General features: G+C 50.1%; 1 protein-coding gene across 2 annotated transcripts in view; it reads left to right on the top strand.

Annotated features, from left to right (window-relative positions):
* LOC134966277 (myosin-binding protein C, fast-type-like) overlaps positions 1-21,216 on the top strand; it is a 273,752-nt gene that overhangs the window by 139,630 nt on the left and 112,906 nt on the right. For both annotated transcript variants that reach the window (XM_063942885.1, XM_063942884.1), the window contains one exon: positions 2,866-3,031. In XM_063942885.1, the coding sequence (XP_063798955.1) occupies positions 2,866-3,031 (166 nt within the window). The remainder of the gene's footprint in view (positions 1-2,865; positions 3,032-21,216) is intronic.

Genomic DNA, 21,216 nt, shown 5'->3' with positions numbered 1-21,216 from the left:
GTAAATAGACTTTTGTGTCTTTTAAATTCTATATAAATATTCTATAATACATGCATCCATACATTACCATTAGTGTTAGTATTATATATATTTATATCTCCTATATATTAGCCCTGTGACTCTGTGCCTGCATTTCTAACGCTGGGTGGAGTCACAGCGGTGGGCGGAGTCACAGAGCCCGCCCACCACATGTGTAGCAAGTCTCTGCTCCTCCTCCCCCCCCCCCCTCCTCCCCCCCCCCCCACATCAGCCACTCCGACTCCCCGGCCGCGGTGCAGAGCGAACAACAACTGCTGCCATTAGGAGGGACGGGTGGCGCAGGAGAAGGCTTCATAGCCCTCCCTGCCCCGCGTACACAGACCCGCCGCCTCCTCCGCACACATCCAGCTGTCCGCTCTCCTGCTGTGACAGGAGGCGGGTGCTGCACTGACGTCATCTCCTGCAGCACTCACCTCCTGTCACAGAGAAGAGCCGGCACACACACTCCAGTCTCCGGGGGCTGCCAGCATCTACAGGCAAGCTGGAAACACCCCCGGAGCGAGAGAGAAAAGACCCGTGAGGCCACGCCCCTTTTGCATTATGCCACGCCCCTTTTCATCCACCGCACAGCACGAGCAGGGGGGGAATGTGTGTAATAGTAGCACAGACTGCCTCTGAACACTGTACTGTTTACCAGCCTTCAGCAGCCGCCCACAGCCCCAACGGTGAGTCCCTCCGGCCATCCTACCCACTGTATCTATGTCTGGTCACCACTTTGCAAATGTCTCCGCTAATGGTGACCACCCCCTCCACTACTTTCCCTCCTCTCTTCATCGGCTTCCTCACTGGGGACCCTCCCTACCGCCCCGCATCTCTGTATCCCCTCCTCCCTATGCCTCTGTATCCCCACCCTGCCGCCCCGCTTCTCTCTATCCCCTCCCTACTGCCCCGCATCTCTGTGTCCCCTCCCTACCGCCACGCGTCTCTCTATCCCCTCCCTACCGCCACGCGTCTCTCTATCCCCTCCCTACCGCCCCGCGTATCTGTGTCCCCTCCCTACCGCCCCGCATCTGTGTCCCCTCCCTACCGCCCGTGTCTCTCTATCCCCTCCCTACCGCCCCACGTCTCTCTATCCCCTCCCTACCCCCCACGTCTCTCTATCCCCTCCCTACCGCCCCGCGTATCTCTATCCCCTCCTTACCCCTCCACGTCTCTCTATACCCTCCCTACCGCCCCGCATCTCTCTGTCCCCTCCGTACCGCCCCGCGTCTCTGTATCCCATCCCTACCGCCCCACGTCTCTCTATCCCCTCCCTACCGCCCCGCGTCTCTGCGTCCCCTCCGTACCACCCCGCGTCTCTGTATCCCCTCCTCCCTACGCCTCTGTATCCCCACCCTACCGCCCCACTTCTCTCTATCCCCTCCCTACCGCCCCGCGTCTCTCTATCCCCTCCCTACCGCCCCGTGTCTCTCTATCCCCTCCCTACCGCCCCGTGTCTCTGTGTCCCCTCCCTACCCCCCTGTGTCCCATACAGGGTCCATACCACCGGCTCCTGGATAACTCCCTGACATACCCTCACCAGGAGGACAGGAGCCATAACCCCCTGCGGTGCCCCCCATAGCTACCGGTATATCGGTGATGCTTCGCTGTGCCGCCTCCTCTCTATCCCTCACACAGCACCTGAGGGGGGCGCGCACATAGTGCATGCAGATGGGACTGGAGCACCTGCGGCCGCGTGGAGACATTGCGTGCGCAACATGTCCGCGTTGCTACACCTGAAGGATGGTACGGTGTAGAGACAGGACACAGCTGCCCCTGTTCCGCATTGTACCAGCACTCCCCTCTGTGTCTAATGACACCATATACCTCTACATGCGGGTATGTCTATATCACATACATCCTTATCCGTGTCCTATATATTGTTACACATAACATCACATAGTTATAGGTCCCGCACCCCCCCCACCTGCATTCACCCCCCACTCCACCCACAGCATCTACATACGCCCTGCCCCCTCCCCCCCCCCCCCGCACCCGCTACATTCTGTACATCGTGCCCTGCAGGCACTGTTCACGCCATTGCAAGGGGCTACGCCATCGGCACTTTCGTCTTGCAATATTTAACCACTAACAAACCTAGGAATGCAGGTAATACTCCATATAATACAAATATTGAGCCCCAGCAAGGCGTGCAGGAGTTAAGGGGGCGTAGCCCCTTTCGACGGTGTGAAGAGCGCCCGTAGGGCGCGATGAAGCGCCTAGTATATATATATATATATATATATATATATATATATAGACATTTACACTGTATATCTATGTATATATATATATATATATATATATATATATATATATACATACACACACATATAAGAGAGAGAGAGAGAGAGAGATCGACCTATGTATATTTCTAAATATATATATATTTACCTATATACAGACCTCCCAACTGTCCCGATTTTCGTGGGACAGTCCCGTTTATTTGGCACTAGCAGAGCAGTGGTGAATAGACACTGGCTATTCATGGGAGACAGAGGGGCTGGGTGCATGCCAGCAGCTCACAGAGTGCTGGCCATGCCCCCTAAGTGACGAATTCGGGAAGCGTGGCTTGCAGACGCATCATCACACTAAGCCATGTCCCATTTTCCTGAGGCCACGCCCATGCCAGAGTACCGCTTACACCTTTTCTCAATGTTGGGGAGTATGATTGTATATATAGAAATAGATAAATATACATACTGTTGCCACACCCACTCTGGGGGGAGGGGGGGGGAGTTGTTGTTTTGGGGCCTAGGATTTCTCTTGGCAGCAGTGGGTATAAGTTAATGAGGCTTACAACACTTCTTAGCGCTCTCTCCTATAACATTCTCCTATATTCTACAGAGAAACAGCTAGAAGTCCTACAGGGCATTGCTGACCTGACAGTCAAAGCAACAGAACAGGCCGTCTTTAAATGTGAGGTTTCTGATGACAAGGTGACTGGGAAATGGTATAAGAATGGAGTGGAGATCAGACCCAGCAAGCGCTTCACAATGACTCATAAGGGCAGGTAAGAGTCAATTTAGATATTATATGACACAACTCTGGGCACACTACAAAGGGATGGTCTGGTTACTTGTGTCTTGATGCTACACTTGCCAGTATTTGTTGTTTTGTCCTCATACAATGCTATTTTGGTTGGTCAAGCTGACTGTCAAATGTACTGTCACTGTGTGTGAGCTTCTAAAGTAATCCATCTCTAAAAATAACCAAACTCTGATCTTATTAATCTGAATTTTTATTGGAAAGGTTAAACAACAGCATACACTCGTCTGCTATCCACCATGAATGTGGGATGATCATTCAGCCTGCATATCCCCATGCTTGGTGGGTATCCGGTCTCTAGGCCAACCACACTTAGGTCGATAGTCATTAGGTGGACATGCATTAGGTGGACATGGTCTATAGGTCGACATGGTCACTAGGTCGATATGGGAAAAAGTAGACATGTTTTTTTCAAATTTCTTTAACTTTTTCATACTTTATGATCCATGTGGACTACAATTGGGAATAGTAACCTTGCCCGAAGCATGGCGAGCGTACACGGTGCACTAATTGGGGTTCCTGGTCACTTTAGGAAGAAAACAAAACCAATTTTTTTGAAACTCATGTTGACCTTTTTCCATGTCTACCTTGTCCATGTCGATCTAAAGGCCATGTCAACCTATTTCAGGTGTTGACCTAGTCACTATCGACCAATGGTGGTCGACCTAATGACTGTCGACCTAAGTGTGGTCGACCAAATGATCCACACCCGCTGGGAGTGTGACCTGACTATTAAGAACAAACATATTGTTAGCTATAAACATACACTCCAATGTACATGATTTCATCTTTCCATGATATTGACAATACATTGACAAACACAGAAACTACAGAACAGGAAAAAAAGGAGATTTACGGTAAGACTTACCATTGTTAAATCTCTTTCTCTTACGTCCTAGAGGATGCTGGGGACTCCAAAAGGACCATGGGGTATAGACGGGATCCGCAGGAGCTTGGGCACACTAAAAAGACTTAAAACTGGGTGTGAACTGGCTCCTCCCTCTATGCCCCTCCTCCAGACCTCAGTTAGACTTTGTGCCCAGGAGTGACTGGATGCACACTAGGGGAGCTCTACTGAGTTTCTCTAGAAAAAGACTTTTGTTAGGTTTTTTATTTTCAGGGAGCCCTGCTGGCTACAGGCTCCCTGCAGCGTGGGAGTGAGGGGAGAGAAGCAGGACCTACTTCTGTGAGTTTCAAGGCTCTGCTTCTCGGCTACTGGACACCATTAGCTCCAGAGGGTTCGATCACTTGGTGCGCCTAGCTGCTTGTTCCCGGAGCCACGCCGTCACCCCCTCACAGAAGCCAGAAGAAAACTTCCTGCAGCCTTAGACGCACAGGACCAGAAGTCCTCCCCGGCTGCTACCAAGTCCACCGCATGATGCTGGGGCTTCCCTGGGGGAGTCCGGACCGGTGGGGGGCCGTCTTCAGGTATTCAGCCAGGTCTGGATTCAAGAAATCGTGTCTCAAGGATACAAACTGGAGTTTCAGGAGATGCCCCCTCACCAGTTCTTCATTTCGGCATTACCAGTGGTTCTTCCAGACAGGGAGGTGGTCCGGGCGGCGATTCAAAAATTGTGTCTACAGAAGGTCATTGTTCCCGTCCCTCCGTCCCAGCGGGGGGAGGGGTTCTACTCGAGCCTCTTTGTGGTACCGAAACCGGACGGTTCGGTCAGACCAATTATAAATCTGAAATCCCTCAATCCATACTTGAAAGTCTTCAAGTTCAAGATGGAATCCCTTCGAACGGTGATTGCCAGCCTGGAGGGGGGGGGGGATTTTATGGCGTCAGTCGACATAAAGGATGCCTACTTACATGTGCCGATATATCCTCCACATCCAGTGCCAGATTAAGGTCCTGGTGGGCCTGGAGCTGAAATTTATAAAGGGCCTATTGGGGGCTGCCGCAGGGGGTGTGACTACTGATATGGGGGTGTGGTCTGTGCCGTGAGGTGTGACTAGCACCAAGGAGGGCATAGCTACCCACCTTCTTTTACCCACTGCAATCTATCTCTCCTCTTTGCTAAACAAAAACACAAAAAACACAAACTATGGTTTATTAAATTAAATTAATGTTATTGAGGTTAGTAATACTCTGGGAACAAAACAAGGCCCAAATTATGTGATTCTAGCTTTTTTGTCTTTTTTTGAACCTTTTCATACTTAACGCTCCACGTGGACTACGATTTTAATGGTAACCTGTGCCGAGCGAAGCGCTAGCGGAGCAAGGCACCTTGCCCGAAGCATGGCGAGCTTCGTAAGGGGACACGGTGCACTAATTGGGGTTCCCGGTCACTATACGAAGAAAATGACACCAAAACCCCCCATAAAAAACTCATGTCCACCTTTGACCTGTCGACCTAGAGACCCTGTCGACCAATAGTAGTTACTATCTACCTTCCATACCACACCCATGCGTGTGCACACCGGTCGAATATCGCGTCTCATGATAGTATGTGCTGGACTTAATATTTATTGAATCGCAGTGCGATCGCATGTGTTTTTAAAAACACATGGATATATCGCACCGCGATGCGTGATTGGCACACGACGGGAGTGTGACGTGCCCATCACGTGATTACCATTCAATCTATCGCATGATCGCATGGTAATAACTTTGGCAGTTCAGGTGCGATTTCATTGCACCTGAACTGCCGGAACGATGCCCCGCGATGTCACGTCGCAGGGCATTGCACAAGTGTATAGGCACCATTACAGATAGCACACCAATATGAGGGGGCAATGTATGTACAGTCAGCATTGCTGACCGTTCTGACACCTGCAGCTGTCAGTTTCGACAGCTGCAGGTGGCGATGCCCATACACCACAGCAGGGACAGAGCTATCCCTGGCTGTGGCAGGCGCCGGCTCTGGACTGCGTAGGGGATCTCGCGTGAGTATGACATCCCGCACATGCACAGTGGAGCCGGCCGGGCAGGGGGAGACAGTACATCAGCATTGAGCTGACGCTCTGTAAGCTCAGGAGGGCATCGCCTGAGGGGGGAGTGCTTCAACAGACAAGATGTTAATACATCTTGCTGATGTCCCTTCCTGCTTCACCTCGGTAATAAGGCAAAGCAGGAAGTGTTATGGTGTGTACACACGGTGAGATTTTTTCTTATGATTTTGACTATAAAGTCAAAATCGTAAGAAAAGTTAGTGCAGATCGCAAGGTGAAAGTCACCTTGCAATGCCGATGCGCGGTCCCGCGTGGTCGGCATCTCAAGAATAGATAGACTGTGCAGGCAAGTCAATTTTGACTATCTCTATAGAAGAGATAGTTAAAATTGACACTTAGCCAAAATCGCACATAGTCAGTATTGCAATCACATAGGGGGTCATTCCGAATTGATCGATTTTCGCAGCGCAGCGATCAGGTGAAAAAACTGCATTTATGCACACGCGTATGGGCTGCAATGCACACTCGCGACATACGGGTACAAAGCCCGTTGTGACTGTGCTCAGGTTCTAGCAAAGTTTTTCATCGCACTGACGTTCGCAAGAAGATTGACAGGAAGGGGGCGTTACTGGGTGTCAACTGACCATTTTCAGGGAGTGTTTGCAAAAACGCAGGAGTGTCTGAAAAAACGCAGGCGTGGCTGGGCGTTCGATGGGCGGGTGTATGACGTGAAATCCGGACACAAATAGGCTAAAGTGATCGCAAGCTTTGAGTAGGTTCAGAGCTACTCTGAAACTGCACAAACTGGTTTTGCTGAGCTCGGCTGCACATGCATTCGCACTTCTGCTAAGCTAAAATACACTCCCCAGTGGGCGGCGGCATAGCGTTTGCACGGCTGCTAAAACTAGCCAGCAAGCGATCAACTTGGAATGACCACCAACATCCGTTATTCACATTACAATGCACAGCGGCGTCCATTATTCACATTAAACTGCACTGACACATCAATTATTCACATTACAGCGCATGGCAGTGTCCGTTACTCACATTACACCGCACAGCGTCGTCACATTATTCACATTATAGCGCACAGTGGTGTCACACTAAAGCACACAGCTACTTTCGTTACTCACATTACACCGCACAGCGACTTCCGTTATTCACATTACAGAGCACAGCGACTTCCGTTACTCACATTACACCGCACAGCGACTTCCGTTCCTCACATTACAGCGCACAGCGACTTCCGTTCCTCACATTACGGCGCACAGCGACTTCCGTTACTCACATTACACCGCACAGCGACTTCCGTTCCTCACATTACAGCGCACAGCGACTTCCGTTCCTCACATTACGGCGCACAGCGACTTCCGTTACTCACATTACAGCACACACAGCGACTCCCGTTATTCACAGGACAGCGCACACCGACTTCCGTTACTCACATTACACCGCACAGTGACTTCCGTTACTCACATTACAGTGCACAGCGACTTCCGTTACTCACATTACACCGCACAGTGACTTCCGTTATTTATATTACAGCGCACAGCGACTTCCGTTACTCACATTACAGCGCACAGCGACTTCCGTTATTCACAGGACAGTGCACACCGACTTCCGTTACTCACATTACACCGCACAGTGACTTCCGTTACTCACATTATAGTGTACAGCGACTTCCGTTACTCACATTACACCGCACAGCAACTTCCGTTACTCACATTACAGCGCACAGCGACTTCCGTTATTTATATTACAGCGCACAGCGACTTCCGTTACTCACATTACAGCGCACAGCGACTTCCGTTACTCACATTACACCGCACAGTGACTTCCGTTACTCACATTATAGTGTACAGCGACTTCCGTTACTCACATTACACCGCACAGCGATTTCCGTTAGTCACATTACACCGCACAGTGACTTCCGTTACTCACATTACACCGCACAGCAACTTCCGTTACTCACATTACAGCGCACAGCGACTTCCGTTATTTATATTACAGCGCACAGCGACTTCCGTTACTCACATTACAGCGCACAGCGACTTCCGTTACTCACATTACAGCGCACAGCGACTTCCGTTACTCACATTACAGTGCACAGCGACTTCCGTTACTCACATTACAGCGCACAGCGATTTCCGTTACTCACATTACACCGCACAGCAACTTCCGTTACTCACATTACAGCGCACAGCGACTTCCGTTATTTATATTACAGCGCACAGCGACTTCCGTTACTCACATTACAGCGCACAGCGACTTCCGTTACTCACATTATACCGCACAGCGATTTCCGTTACTCACATTACACCGCACAGCGACTTCCGTTACTCACATTACACCGCACAGCGATTTCCGTTACTCACAATACAGCGCACAGCGACTTCTGTTACTCCCATTACACCGCACAGCGATTTCCGTTACTCACATTACACCGCACAGCGACTTCCGTTACTCACAATACAGCGCACAGCGACTTCTGTTACTCCCATTACACCGCACAGCGACTTCTGTTACTCCCATTACACCGCACAGCGACTTCCGTTACTCCCATTACAGCGCACAGCGACTTCTGTTACTCACATTACTGCGCACAGCGACTTCTGTTACTCACATTACAGCGCACAGCGACTTCCGTTACTCCCATTACAGCGCACAGCGACTTCTGTTACTCACATTACAGCGCACAGCGACTTCCGTTACTCACATTACAGCGCACAGCGACTTCCGTTACTCACAATACAGCGCACAGCGACTTCTGTTACTCCCATTACACCGCACAGCGACTTCCGTTACTCCCATTACAGCGCACAGCGACTTCTGTTACTCACATTACAGCGCACAGCGACTTCCGTTACTCACATTACAGCGCACAGCAACTTCCGTTACTCACATTACAGCGCACAGCGACTTCCGTTAGTCACATTACACCGCACAGCGACTTCCGTTACTCCCATTACACCGCACAGCGATTTCCGTTACTCACATTACAGCGCACAGCGACTTGCGTTATTCACATTACACCGCACAGCGATTTCTGTTACTCACATTACAGCGCACAGCGACTTCCGTTACTCACATTACACCGCACAGCGATTTACGTTACTCACATTACAGCGCACAGCGACTTGCGTTATTCACATTACAGCATACTGCAACTTCCGTTACTCACATTACACCGCACAGTGACTTCCGTTACTCACATTACAGCGCACAGCAACTTGCGTTATTCACATTACAGCATACTGCAACTTCCGTTACTCACATTACACCGCACAGCGATTTACGTTACTCACATTACAGCGCACAGCGACTTGCGTTATTCACATTACAGCATACTGCAACTTCCGTTACTCACATTACAGCGCACAGTGACTTCCGTTACTCACATTACAGCGCACAGCAACTTGCGTTATTCACATTACAGCGCACAGTGACTTCCGTTACTCGCATTACACCGCACAGTGACTTCCGTTACTCACATTACAGCGCACAGCGACTCCCGTTACTCGCATTACACCGCACAGCGACTTGGGTTATTCACATTACACCACACAGCGACTTGGGTTATTCACATTACACCGCACAGCGACTTGGGTTATTCACATTACACCGCACAGCGACTTGGGTTATTCACATTACAGCGCACAGCGGCAACTGTCATTCACATTACAACACCCAGCAGCGTCTGTTACTCACATTACACTGGACAGCAGCGTCACATTATTCACATTACAGAGTACAGCGGTGTCACGTTATTCATATTACAGCGTACACCGGCGTCACATTACAACGCACAGAGGCGTCCATTATTCACATTACACCACCCAGCGGTGTCTGTTACTCACATTACACCGCGGGTGGGGGTGCCGATAGAACTGTTCTATCACAAGAGCACTTTGTTTGCAGGCAGAGGTCAGAGAGATTAGAGAAGACTCATACTCACCTCTCCTGCTGGATCCACCGCGGCCGCACTGTCTCTTTCTCTGAGGTCTGCGCAATAACATCAACGGAGTTTGGCGCGCAGATCTCCTCCTCTTCCTGACAGCCGGGTGGTGTGGGGACGGGACCTCTTCTCCTGTTAGTGGCCGCAGCGCACAAGGCAAAGTACATTAATTTAGTGATGCGTGGGAGGGCGGGGCCACAGATGATAGGCGGGACCACACCCCAATCAGCCCACTGGGCCTCTGCTTGGTAGAACTAATGACCAATCCGGCCCTGGTCACCAGAGTTCTGTCTTGCCCACTGTGCTTGCAGTAAATGAGGAGGGTGAAAGTACAGACAGAACCACAATTTGTTTGCACTACTGCTGAATAGAGCCCCTGTCCTGGCAGCAGGGCTGTTGCTGGGAAGTCTGCTGATGACGCTCCTTCATTTGTCTCCTTCACCATTCCTGCCATTGGGGACCTGCCAGCAGCTGGACTCCACCACCCACAGGCAATCAAATTGCGAGCATAATGCCGTGAAGGGGCGTGGCCTAATGCCGCGAGGGGGCGGAGCTACGATCCCGGGCGAGAACATGAAAAAAACTTTGCCTATACAGTGAGTGTGATACAGGTCCCCGGCATGTGACACTGACCGGCGCTGCCATGGGGGGGTGGGGGGTTTGGAGAGGAGAGGAGGCTGGTGTTGATGCTGCCGGAGGGGGCGGGCCCTAGGGGGCGCTGCAGTAGCGGGAGAAAAAAAAATCCTGTTTACAGCAGCATAGACACTTGCAGATACCGTGGGCCTATTTTAGAGGGTGGGCCTGGAGCTGCAGCTCCATCAGCCCCATTGTTAATCCGGCCCTGTCCACATCAGGCTTTCCTCAGGTTTGCGATACAGGATTCTCATTACCAATTATAGACGTTGCCGTTTGGGCTTTCCATGGCTCCGAGGATTTTCACCAAGGTCATGGCAGAAATGATGGTTCTTCTTCGCAAACAAGGGGTTTCAATTATCCCGTACTTGGACGATCTCCTGATAAAGGCGAGGTCCAAGGAACGATTGCTGAGAAGTGTAGAGTTGTCACTATCGGTTCTGCGACAGCACGGTTGGGTGCTCAATTTGCCGAAATCCCAGTTGATTCCGACCACTCGGCTTCCTTTTCTGGGCATGATTCTGGACACGGAGTTACAGAAGGTAATCCTTCCAGAAGAAAAGGCTCGGGAACTGCAGACGATGGTCAGAGAACTTCTGAAGCCGAGGAGTGTGTCGATCCATTATTGTACTCGGGTTCTGGGGAAGATGGTTGCGGCGTACGAAGCCATTCCATTTGGCAAATTTCACGCCCGCGTGTTTCAGTGGGACTTGCTGAGCAAATGGTCCGGATCTCATCTACACATTCACCGGAAGATAAGTCTATATCCCAGAGCCAGAATTTCTCTCCTGTGGTGGCTACAAGCTCATCACCTACTGGGGGTACGCCGATTCGGTATCCAGGAATGGGTACTTCTGACGACAGATGCAAGTCTCCGGGGCTGGGGCGCAGTCACCCAAGGAAGAAATTTCCAGGGAAAATGGTCGCTCCAGGAAGCCTGTCTCCACATAAATATTCTCGAGTTAAGAGCCATTTACAACGGCCTGCTCCAAGCAAGAAGTCTTCTTCAGGATCGACCGGTCCTGGTACAGTCAGACAACATCACAGCGGTGGCCCATATAAACCGGCAAGGTGGAACGAGGAGCAGAGCGGCAATGGCGGAGGCCACAAAGATCCTTCGCTGGGCGGAACAACACGTCAGCGCACTGTCAGTAGTTTTCCTACCGGGGGTGGACAACTGGGAGGCGGATTTCCTCAGCAGACACGACCTCCATCCGGCAGAGTGGGCTCTGCACCAAAAGGTATTTGCAGAAGTGACAAGACGCTGGGGAATTTCGTTGATAGACATGATGGCGTCTCGGCTCAACAAGAAGCTCCCGAGGTATTGTTCCAGGTCAAGGGACCCATAGGCCACTGCAGTGGACGCCCTGGTGTCTCCGTGGGTCTTCCAGTCGGTGTATGTGTTCCCTCCACTTCCTCTCATTCCAAATGTGCTGGGGATCATTCGTCGAGCAAGGGTTCAGGCGATTCTCGTCGTTCCAGACTGGCCAAGAAGGGCCTGGTACCCGGATCTTCAGGACTTGCTGGTGGAAGATCCTTGGCCGCTTCCACTAAGAGAGGATCTGTTGTTGCAGGGTCCATGCGTGTTTCCAGACTTACCGCGGCTGCGTTTGACGGCATGGAGGTTGAGCGCCAGATCTTAGCTCGTAAGGGTATTCCCAGGGAAGTCATTCCAACTCTCATTAAGGCTAGGAAAGAGGTTACGGCGAAACTCTATCACCGTATCTGGAGGAAGTATGTTTCCTGGTGTGAGCTTAAAAAGGCTCCTGCGGAGGATTTTCACTTGGGTCGTTTTCTCCACTTTTTACAGGCGGGCGTAGATGCAGGCCTGAAATTGGGTTCCATCAAAGTGCAAATTTCGGCTTTGTCTATTTTCTTTCAAAAAGAGTTAGCTGCCCTCCCAGAGGTTCAGACCTTTGTGAAGGGTGTAATGCATATCAATCCGCCGTTTGTACCTCCTGTAGCTCCATGGGACCTTGATGTCGTCTTACAGTTTCTCATGTCTTCCTGGTTTGAACCTTTGCGTAAGGTTGAGTTGAAATTTCTCACTTGGAAGGTCGTTATGCTTTTGGCGCTGGCATCTGCCAGGCGAGTGTCGGAATTGGCAGCTTTATCTCATAAGAGCCCGTACTTGATTTTTCATTCGGATAGCGCGGAATTGAGGACTCGTCAACAATTTCTACCGAAGGTGGTTTCTTCATTTCACATTAACCAACCTATTGTGGTTCCGGTAGCTATGGAAGAGGTGGCGATTCCAAAATCTCTGGATGTTGTAAGAGCGTTAAAAGTATATGTTTCTAGGACAGCTGTTACTAGGAAAACTGAAGCGTTGTTTGTTTTGTATGTGGCCAACAAGATTGGTCATCCCGCTTCAAAACAGACTATTGCACGCTGGATTTGTAGTACGATCCAGCAGGCTCATTCTTCGGTAGGACTGCCGGAGCCGAAATCGGTTAAAGCCCATTCTACCAGGAAAGTGGGCTCATCTTGGGCGGCTGCCCGAGGTTTCTCGGCGCTACAGCTTTGCCGAGCAGCTACTTGGTCGGATTCGAACACTTTTGCTAAGTTCTATAAGTTTGATACCCTGCTCAGTCGGTGCTGCAGAGTCATCCGCACTCTCCCGCCCGTTCTGGAGCTTTGGTATAATCCCCATGGTCCTTTTGGAGTCCCCAGCATCCTCTAGAACGTAAGAGAAAACAGGATTTTGGTACTCACCGTTAAATCCTTTTCTCCTAGTCCGTAGAGGATGCTGGGCGCCCGTCCCAGTGCGGACTATTACTTGCAGTGTGTTTTCTTACTGGTTAAGTTAGTTTGTACACGAGTTGTGTATTGGTTTATTGCAGCTGGTTGCTGGGGTTTTATGCATACTGTTATCTGGTTTGGCGTTATTCCGGTTGTACGGTATGTTTATGGTGTGGGCTGGTAGTTTGGTAGCCCTTAGTTAAAGCAAAAATCTTTCCTTGTACTGTCCGTCTCTCCTGGGCACAGTTCCTATAACTGAGGTCTGGAGGAGGGGCATAGAGGAAGGAGCCAGTTCACACCCAGTTTTAAGTCTTTTTAGTGTGCCCAAGCTCCTGCGGATCCCGTCTATACCCCATGGTCCTTTTGGAGTCCCCAGCATCCTCTACGGACTAGGAGAAAAGGATTTAACGGTGAGTACCAAAATCCTGTTTTCTGCGAGGTACACTGGTTTCCACAGGGAATAACATCGGGGTGTAGAGTTGGATCTAAAGCTAAAGCTTTGACTTTTCCCAGGATGCATTGCACCGCCTCCTCTATAACCCCGCCTCCAGGCACTGGAGCACAGTTTTGTTAACCAGTCCAATGCAGTAGCAGGTAAGACAGACGGTAGATGTTAGTTACATAGATCCACATTCTCATGACAGGAGAAAGGACTAGCGGCTAATGCCATACAAACCCAAAGACGCTAAGTGCGTCAGGGTGGGCGCCCTGTGGAAACCAGTGTACCTCGCAGAAAGAGATTAACAATGGTAAGTCTTACCATAAATCTCTTTTTCTGCAGCGGGGTACACTGGTATTCCACAGGGAATAACATCGGGGATGTCCTAAAGCAGTTCCTCATGGGAGAAGACGCACTGTAGCGGGCACAAGATCCCGGCATCCAAAAGAAGCATCCTGGGAGGCAAAGGTATCAAAGGCATAGATGATCATGTTGACTTGAGGACCACATAGCTGCCTTGCACAATTTTTCAGCGGACGCGCCATGGCGGGCCGCCCAAGAAGGTCCAACAGACCAAGTAGAATGGGCCTTGATAGCAGCAGGAGCCGGGAGTCCAGCCTGAGCATAAGCTTGTACAATCAACATTCTAAACCATCTGGCCATGGTCTGCTTATTCGCAGGCCAGCCACGTTTGTGAAAACCAATAAGTACAAAAAGAGAATCTGATCTCCTGATAGAGGCAGTCCTTTCTACATATATACGGAGAGCCCGTACCACATCCAAAGACCGCTCTTTGAAGGACAAACCAGGAGAGATAAAGGATGGAACCACAATCTCTTGGTTAAGGTGGAAAAATGCCACCACCTTAGGTAGATAACCAGGGCGAGTTCTAAGAACTGCCCGGTCACGGTGAAAAATCAGAAATGGTGGCTGACAGGACAAAGCGCCTAAGTCTGACACCCTCCTAGCAGAGGCAATAGCCAACAGAAAAATGACCTTAAGCGTAAGGCATTTAAGATCCACAGACTCAAGAGGTTCATACGGAGACTCTTGAAGGGCATTAAGAACAACAGACAGATCCCATGGAGCCACAGGAGGGACATAGGGAGGCTGAATCCGTAGTATGCCCTGAGTGAACGTATGAACGTCAGGAATAGATACAATTTTTCGCTGAAACCACATCGACAAGGTAGAAATGTGAACCTTGAGGGAGTACAGGCGAAGTCCTAAATCCAGGCCTTTTTGCAAAAAAGCCAGAAGTCTGGAAGTACTAAACTTGTATGCATCATAATTATTAGCAGCATACCAGGAGAAGTAAGAACTTCAGACCCTTTAATAAATCCGGGCAGAAGCCGGTTTGCGGGCCTTCAACATAGTTTGAATAACCGCCTCAGAAAATCCTTTGGCCCTCATGAGTGAAGCTTCAAGAGCCACGCCATCAAAGCCAGTATTGCCAGGTACTGGTAAACACAAGGGCCCTGAACAAGGAGGTCTGGGCATTGAGGAAGTAGAAGAGGGCGCTCGATCGAGAGACCCTGCAGGTCTGAGAACAAATGCCGCCTGGACCACGCTGGAGCAACTAGAAGCAGTATTCCTCCTTCTTGCTTGAACTTCCGTAGTACCCTGGACAGGAGTGACAATGGAAGGAACACGTATGGCAGCAGAAAGTTCCATGGAATTGCAAGTGCGTCCACGAACGCTGCTTGAGGATCCTTTGTCCTTGCTCCGTAGACCGGAACCTTGTGATTGTGTTGAGATGCCATCTGGTCTACATCTGGTAGACCCCACTTGTCCACAATGAGTGGGAAGACCTCCGGATGAAGACGCCACTCCCCGGCGTGTATGTCCTGACGACTGAGGAAGTCTTCCCAGTTGAGGACCCCCGGAATGAACACTGCCGATATTGCTGGCAGATGGCGTTCCGCCCATCAAATAATTTTTGACACTTCCACCATTGCCATGCGGCTTCAAGTGCGGCCTTGATGTTTTATGTATGCCACCATGGTGACGTTGTCTGATTGTACTTGAACAGGCCTGTTCTGTACGAAAGGCAGGGCCAGTGTCAACGCATTGAACACTGCCTGCAATTCCAGAATGTTTATCAGGAGGAGAGATTCCTCCCTGGTCCACCGACCCTGAAGAGAGTGTCGCTCCAACACCGTGCCCCAATCCCGCAGACTGGCATAGGAGGACCCAGTTGGAGATCCAGAAGGGATGACCCCTGCTCAATTGTTGCTCCTGTAGCCACCAACTCAGTGACAGACGAAGCTCTGGAGTAAAGGAGATCATTTGAGACCTGATCCGGAGAGGTAGGTTATCCCACTTGAAAAGGATAAACCTCTGCAGAGGGCGGCAATGAAATTGATCATACTCTACCATGTCGAAAACTGACACCATGAGGCCTAGTACTTGCATCACCGAGTGTATGGCGAGAGAGGAAGCATCTGATTCTGTCCTGAAGTTTCAGGACCTTCTCTGGTTACAAGAATAAACGTTGGTTGTGTGTGTCCAGCAGTGCCCCCAGGTGCACCATCCTCTGAGCAGGGACCAGTGAGGATTTCTTCCAGTTGGTGAGCCACCCGTGGGTTTGTAGGAATTGGACCTTCAGTACCAGATGACGGAGGAGAAACTCTGGGGAGTTCGCCAGGATCGATAAGTCATCCAGATACGGCAGGATCCTGATACCCTGACAGCAGAGAAGGGCCGTCATGACCGCCATGACCTTGGTAAAGATCCAAGGAACCGTGATCAGTTCGAAAGGCAAGGCTTGGAACTGATAATGAAGGTTGCCAATAGCAAACCGAAGATATTGCTGATGCGACATGGCAAAAGGTATGTGTAGGTAAGCATCCTGTATGTCCAGGGATACCATATAGTCCTTGGGTTCCAAAGCCAGTACAATAGAGCGCAGAGTTTCCATACAGAATTTGGACACCCTCACAAATTTGTTCAAAGATTTGAGGTTGAGTATAGGCTGGGAGGATCCATTCGGCTTCAGAACTAGAAACAGCGTCAAATAGTATCCCATGCCTCTCTGAGACAGAGGCATCGGCACTATCACTCCTGTATCCAGGAAGGATTGGACAACCAAATGTAGAGTTTGTCCTTTTAACGGATACGAAGGGAAAACCGTTGAGCAAAATTGGCGAGGGGGACGTCTTTTGAAAGAGATTACGTACCCGTGAGAGACCACTTCCTGCACCCAGGCATCCGAAGTGGTCTTTAACCATGCCTGGGGGAACTGCAAAAGTCGGCCTCCCACCCTAGGGTCCCCCAGGGGGAGGCCCATCCTATCATGCAGCTGGCTTGTTCGGTTTGGAAGCAGGCTGACGGGCGGCCCAAGAACGTTTAGGTTTGGGCTTAGAGGATTTGGAAGTGCGAGCCTGTCTCGGGTACGCCTGACCCTTTGCTTTACCTGGAGGTTGAAAGGAATGAAAAGTAGTACTCTTAGCCTTTGGAACCGAAGGATTAGTACCTGGGAGAAACACAGTCTTGGCCGACGCCAAGTTGGTCACAATCTTGTTCAGATCATCTCCAAACAGTATATCTCCCTTAAAAGGGAGCACCTCCAAGGTCTTCTTAGAGTCCAGGTCCACCGACCAGGACCATAACCACAGAATCTGGCGAGCCAAGATAGACGTAGTAGATGCCTTGGCCGCCATAACGCCTGCTTCAGAGGCTGCCTCCTGAATATGGTGGGAGGCTGTGGTAATATATGACAGATATTGTCTGGCAGTGTCAGAAAAATTCAGAGGTAGCTCTTCCTTAATTGCTTGAACCCATGCTTCAATTCCTTTTGCAGCCCAAGAGGCTGCCATAGTGGGTTTACGTACAGCACCGGTAAGAGTGTAAATAGACTTCAAGCAACCATCCACACGCTTATGCGTTGGTTCCTTCAAAGAGGTGACAGTTGTAACAGGCAGAGTAGATGACACCACAAGATGGGCTACATGTGAGTCCACTGGTGGTGGGGTTTCCCACTTGTTACTCAACTCCGCAGAGATAGGATTACGAGCTAGCATCTTTTTAGACAGAGAAAATTTATTTCCTGGAGAAGACCAGGATTCCTGACGTATGTCAATTAAATGGTCAGAATGTGGTAAGACTAATTTAGTAACCTTCTGAACTTATCAGGTTTCTTAGACGTATCAGGAGGGTCAATCTCATCATCAATCTGAAGAATCAGCTTGATAGCCTCCACTAGGTCAGGAGCATCAACCTGTGTTGTAGAATCTTCATAAGAAGCGGCAGTATCAGCATTTGATGAATCAGTATATTCCCCATCCGAATTGGAAGAATCATCCGAAATATTAGTGGCTTGTGAGGAAGAAATGGCCCGCTTAGATGACCCTTTGGTCCCAGTAGGGCAAGGGTTAGGATTTTGTTTAATCAAGGACTGATTTAATTGCTGTAACTGGGTTGACAGAGTATCCGCCCATGGTGGATTAACTACAGGGACAATATGTGGCTGTAATGGCGCACAGGTGCTGTGGGCTGACTAGGGGGTGCAGAATACCCAGTACCTGAACCTTCATCAAATTTTTTTCCTCAGGTAAATCCGTGGCGCCAGCACTGCATGATGCAGGAACATCTACGGATTTCCCGCCCTGTGTAGCAGACATTATTGGGAATGTAGCCTTAGGGCGTATCAGTAGTCAGTACAATATAGCCAGACAAACACAATACCTGACAAAAAAAAAACGCAATTGCAGAGCACAAACAGAGGATTTAAGTGGTATGAGGTGACTGAAACACACAGTGAAAAATACAAAACAGTATATCCTGTGGAACACTATATCGTATATGAGACCCTGACGCACTTAGACCCCCAGGGCACGGAATATAGTGATAGCAATATGTGTGATACACTGAATAGAATCCACACAGCAGCTATAGGCACACACAGTCACAGGTACAATGCAGAAATTATTACATATAAAAATAAAACTGCACTGGACTAGCAATACTACATAAAGATATCTATGTATACATATATAACAATGCACAGTAACCACTGGATGTATATTACAGAATACTTGTACTAAATATTCATAGAGAAGTGCACTTGTTCTTGACGAACGTTTTCTAAACGACATGTAGAATACTTAAGTGTCCTGTACATGCACAGCGCTGATGAGGCAGGCGGCTTTACAGAGGAGACAGTGCCCAGCAGTCCCAGGATCAGCGCAGCGCTGTAATATGGCACCCAAACTCTGACAGGGAGTGAGGGAGAGAGAGAGATGCAGCTCCAAGCTGGGAACACCTGCTGTAGATGGCGCCTGGAGCGGCGGGAGGGACTACAGGTCATTGCCTTATCACCTCTGCTGGACTTCACCACCGGGTACTATGGAGCCTATAATAAACATATTTTAGTAAATCCAACCTGTGCTCCCTGCCCTGGTGGATATAGTGGGGTCCCTGCACAGCCACAGCGTCCATGCCAGCGGCGCGGTCCGTCTCCTGGGACCGCGACCGGATCACGATTTCAGCGGGTCCCACCTGGGGGACCCTCTTACCTCCTCCCTGAAGTGCGGCTATGCGATCCAGGAGAGCAACAACAGTGATATGTGCCTAATGACCGGAGCGCTTCCGCTGCAAGTACCCGGCAACCAGGGCGCGCGAGTATGCAGTGCCGCTGGGGGAGGTGATGGAGCCGCAGCACAGAATGTCAGCATGACATACACAGCATCTAGTGCCTGTGCTGTGGCCCTTGAAGTCTTCTTTCTTCTTAAAAAGCTCTTACTAGGGCTGCCTAGCATAGCCCCCCCTGCTAGTAACCTGTACTGCAGGCACCAACTTAAAAACTGAGCTCCAGTGCCTGGAGGCGGGGCTATAGAGGAGGTGGTGCAGTGCATCCTGGGAACAGTCAAAGCTTTAGCCTGTTGGTGCCTTGGATCAAGATCCAACTCTACACCCTGATGTTATTCCCCGCTGCAGAAAGGGGGTAATTCAGACTGCATCGCTGCAACGGCAGCGATCGCAGTCTGAATTACTTTGTGGAGTGCACACGCACAGCGGCCACACTGCGCATGCGCACCTCAGGAGCCCATTGAGATGTTATCAGCATCTCACTGGCTGCGATTGCCTATGCCTGATTGACAGGCAGAGGCAGTTGCGGGGCGGAAGGGGGCGTGCCAACGGCATTAAAACACTGTTGGCTGGGCGCGGTCCAGACAACGGAGGCATGTCCGGACCATTGGCGGGCCACGGTGGCTGCGTGACATCACACACATCCGCTGCGACTCGGAAAGCGGTGGGTAGCTCCCTGCCAGCGCTCAGGAGCTGCGCTGGCAGGGAGCTATTCGTCAGGTACAAAAGCATCGCCGCCTGACATGCGGGGCAAAATTAGCCCTGTGCTGGGCGTCCCCATGCATGTCAGAGTAAATGATCGTAGATGCTAAATTTAGCACATCTACGTTCAACTCTGAATGGGATCCGGTCTGACGGTCGACACTGTCTAGGTCGACAATGTTTAGGTCCACCACTATAGGTCGACAGACACTAGGTCGACATGGATGGAAGGTCGACAGGGTTTCTAGGTCGACATGTGCTAGGTCGACAGGTCTAAAGGTCGACATGAGTTTTTAAAAAAAAAATTCTTTTTTTGAATTTTTTCATACTTAACGATCCACGTGCACTACGATTGGAACGGTAATCTGTGCCGAGCAAAGCGAAGGCACCATGCCCGAAGCATGGCGAGCGAAGCGAGCCATGCGAGGGGACGCAGTGCACTAATTGGGGATCCCGGTCACTCTACGAAGAAAACGACACAATTTTTTTTTATTAAACCTCATGTTGACCTTTAGACCTGTCGACCTAGCACATGCCGACCTAGAAACCCTGTCAACCTTCCACCCATGTCGACCTAGTGACTGTCGACCTATAGTGGTCGACCTAAACAATGTCGACCTAGATACTGTCGATTTGATGAACCACACCCCTCTGAATTACCCCCCAAATCACATAGCATTACTTTTGGCAGCCAATCACACGTTATATTAACAACTGCGTTGCATAGATGACAGCTAGATGTTGACTTGTACCTATGAGCACCAGTTTTCTTACTGTCCCTAACTGCTTTGTTTTAGATATTTAAAATATTTAGTCGTTCATCTTGCTTATATTTGAAATTTAATTTATTGTACAGTTTCTAAGAGGCCTATTTACAGTGCCCTCATCATATGAGCATTTTTGCCACAATTAAAATCACTTATCAGCGGCGGCTACAGCGCCGACTACCTAGCGCAGGGGGCGCTAAGCACATATAAACATACATGTGAAGATTTATGTAATACTGTATATGTGCTAGCAGTGTATCCTGATCGCCAGCGGCGCTGTCTACCATTGCAACCATGCAGAACACGGGACTCAGCATAAGGCGTCCCTCTCTTAAGCCCACCCCAGACTCTAATTGGTTAGTTTCACAGGAGTCTGAGGGCGGCCTTAGGAGAGTGGAGCCTAATGTTGAGTCCCGGGGGGGTGCCAA

Source organism: Pseudophryne corroboree, chromosome 10 (assembly GCF_028390025.1).
Source record: "Pseudophryne corroboree isolate aPseCor3 chromosome 10, aPseCor3.hap2, whole genome shotgun sequence".
NCBI lineage: Eukaryota > Metazoa > Chordata > Amphibia > Anura > Myobatrachidae > Pseudophryne > Pseudophryne corroboree.
This window is presented reverse-complemented; position numbering and strand designations above follow the sequence as displayed.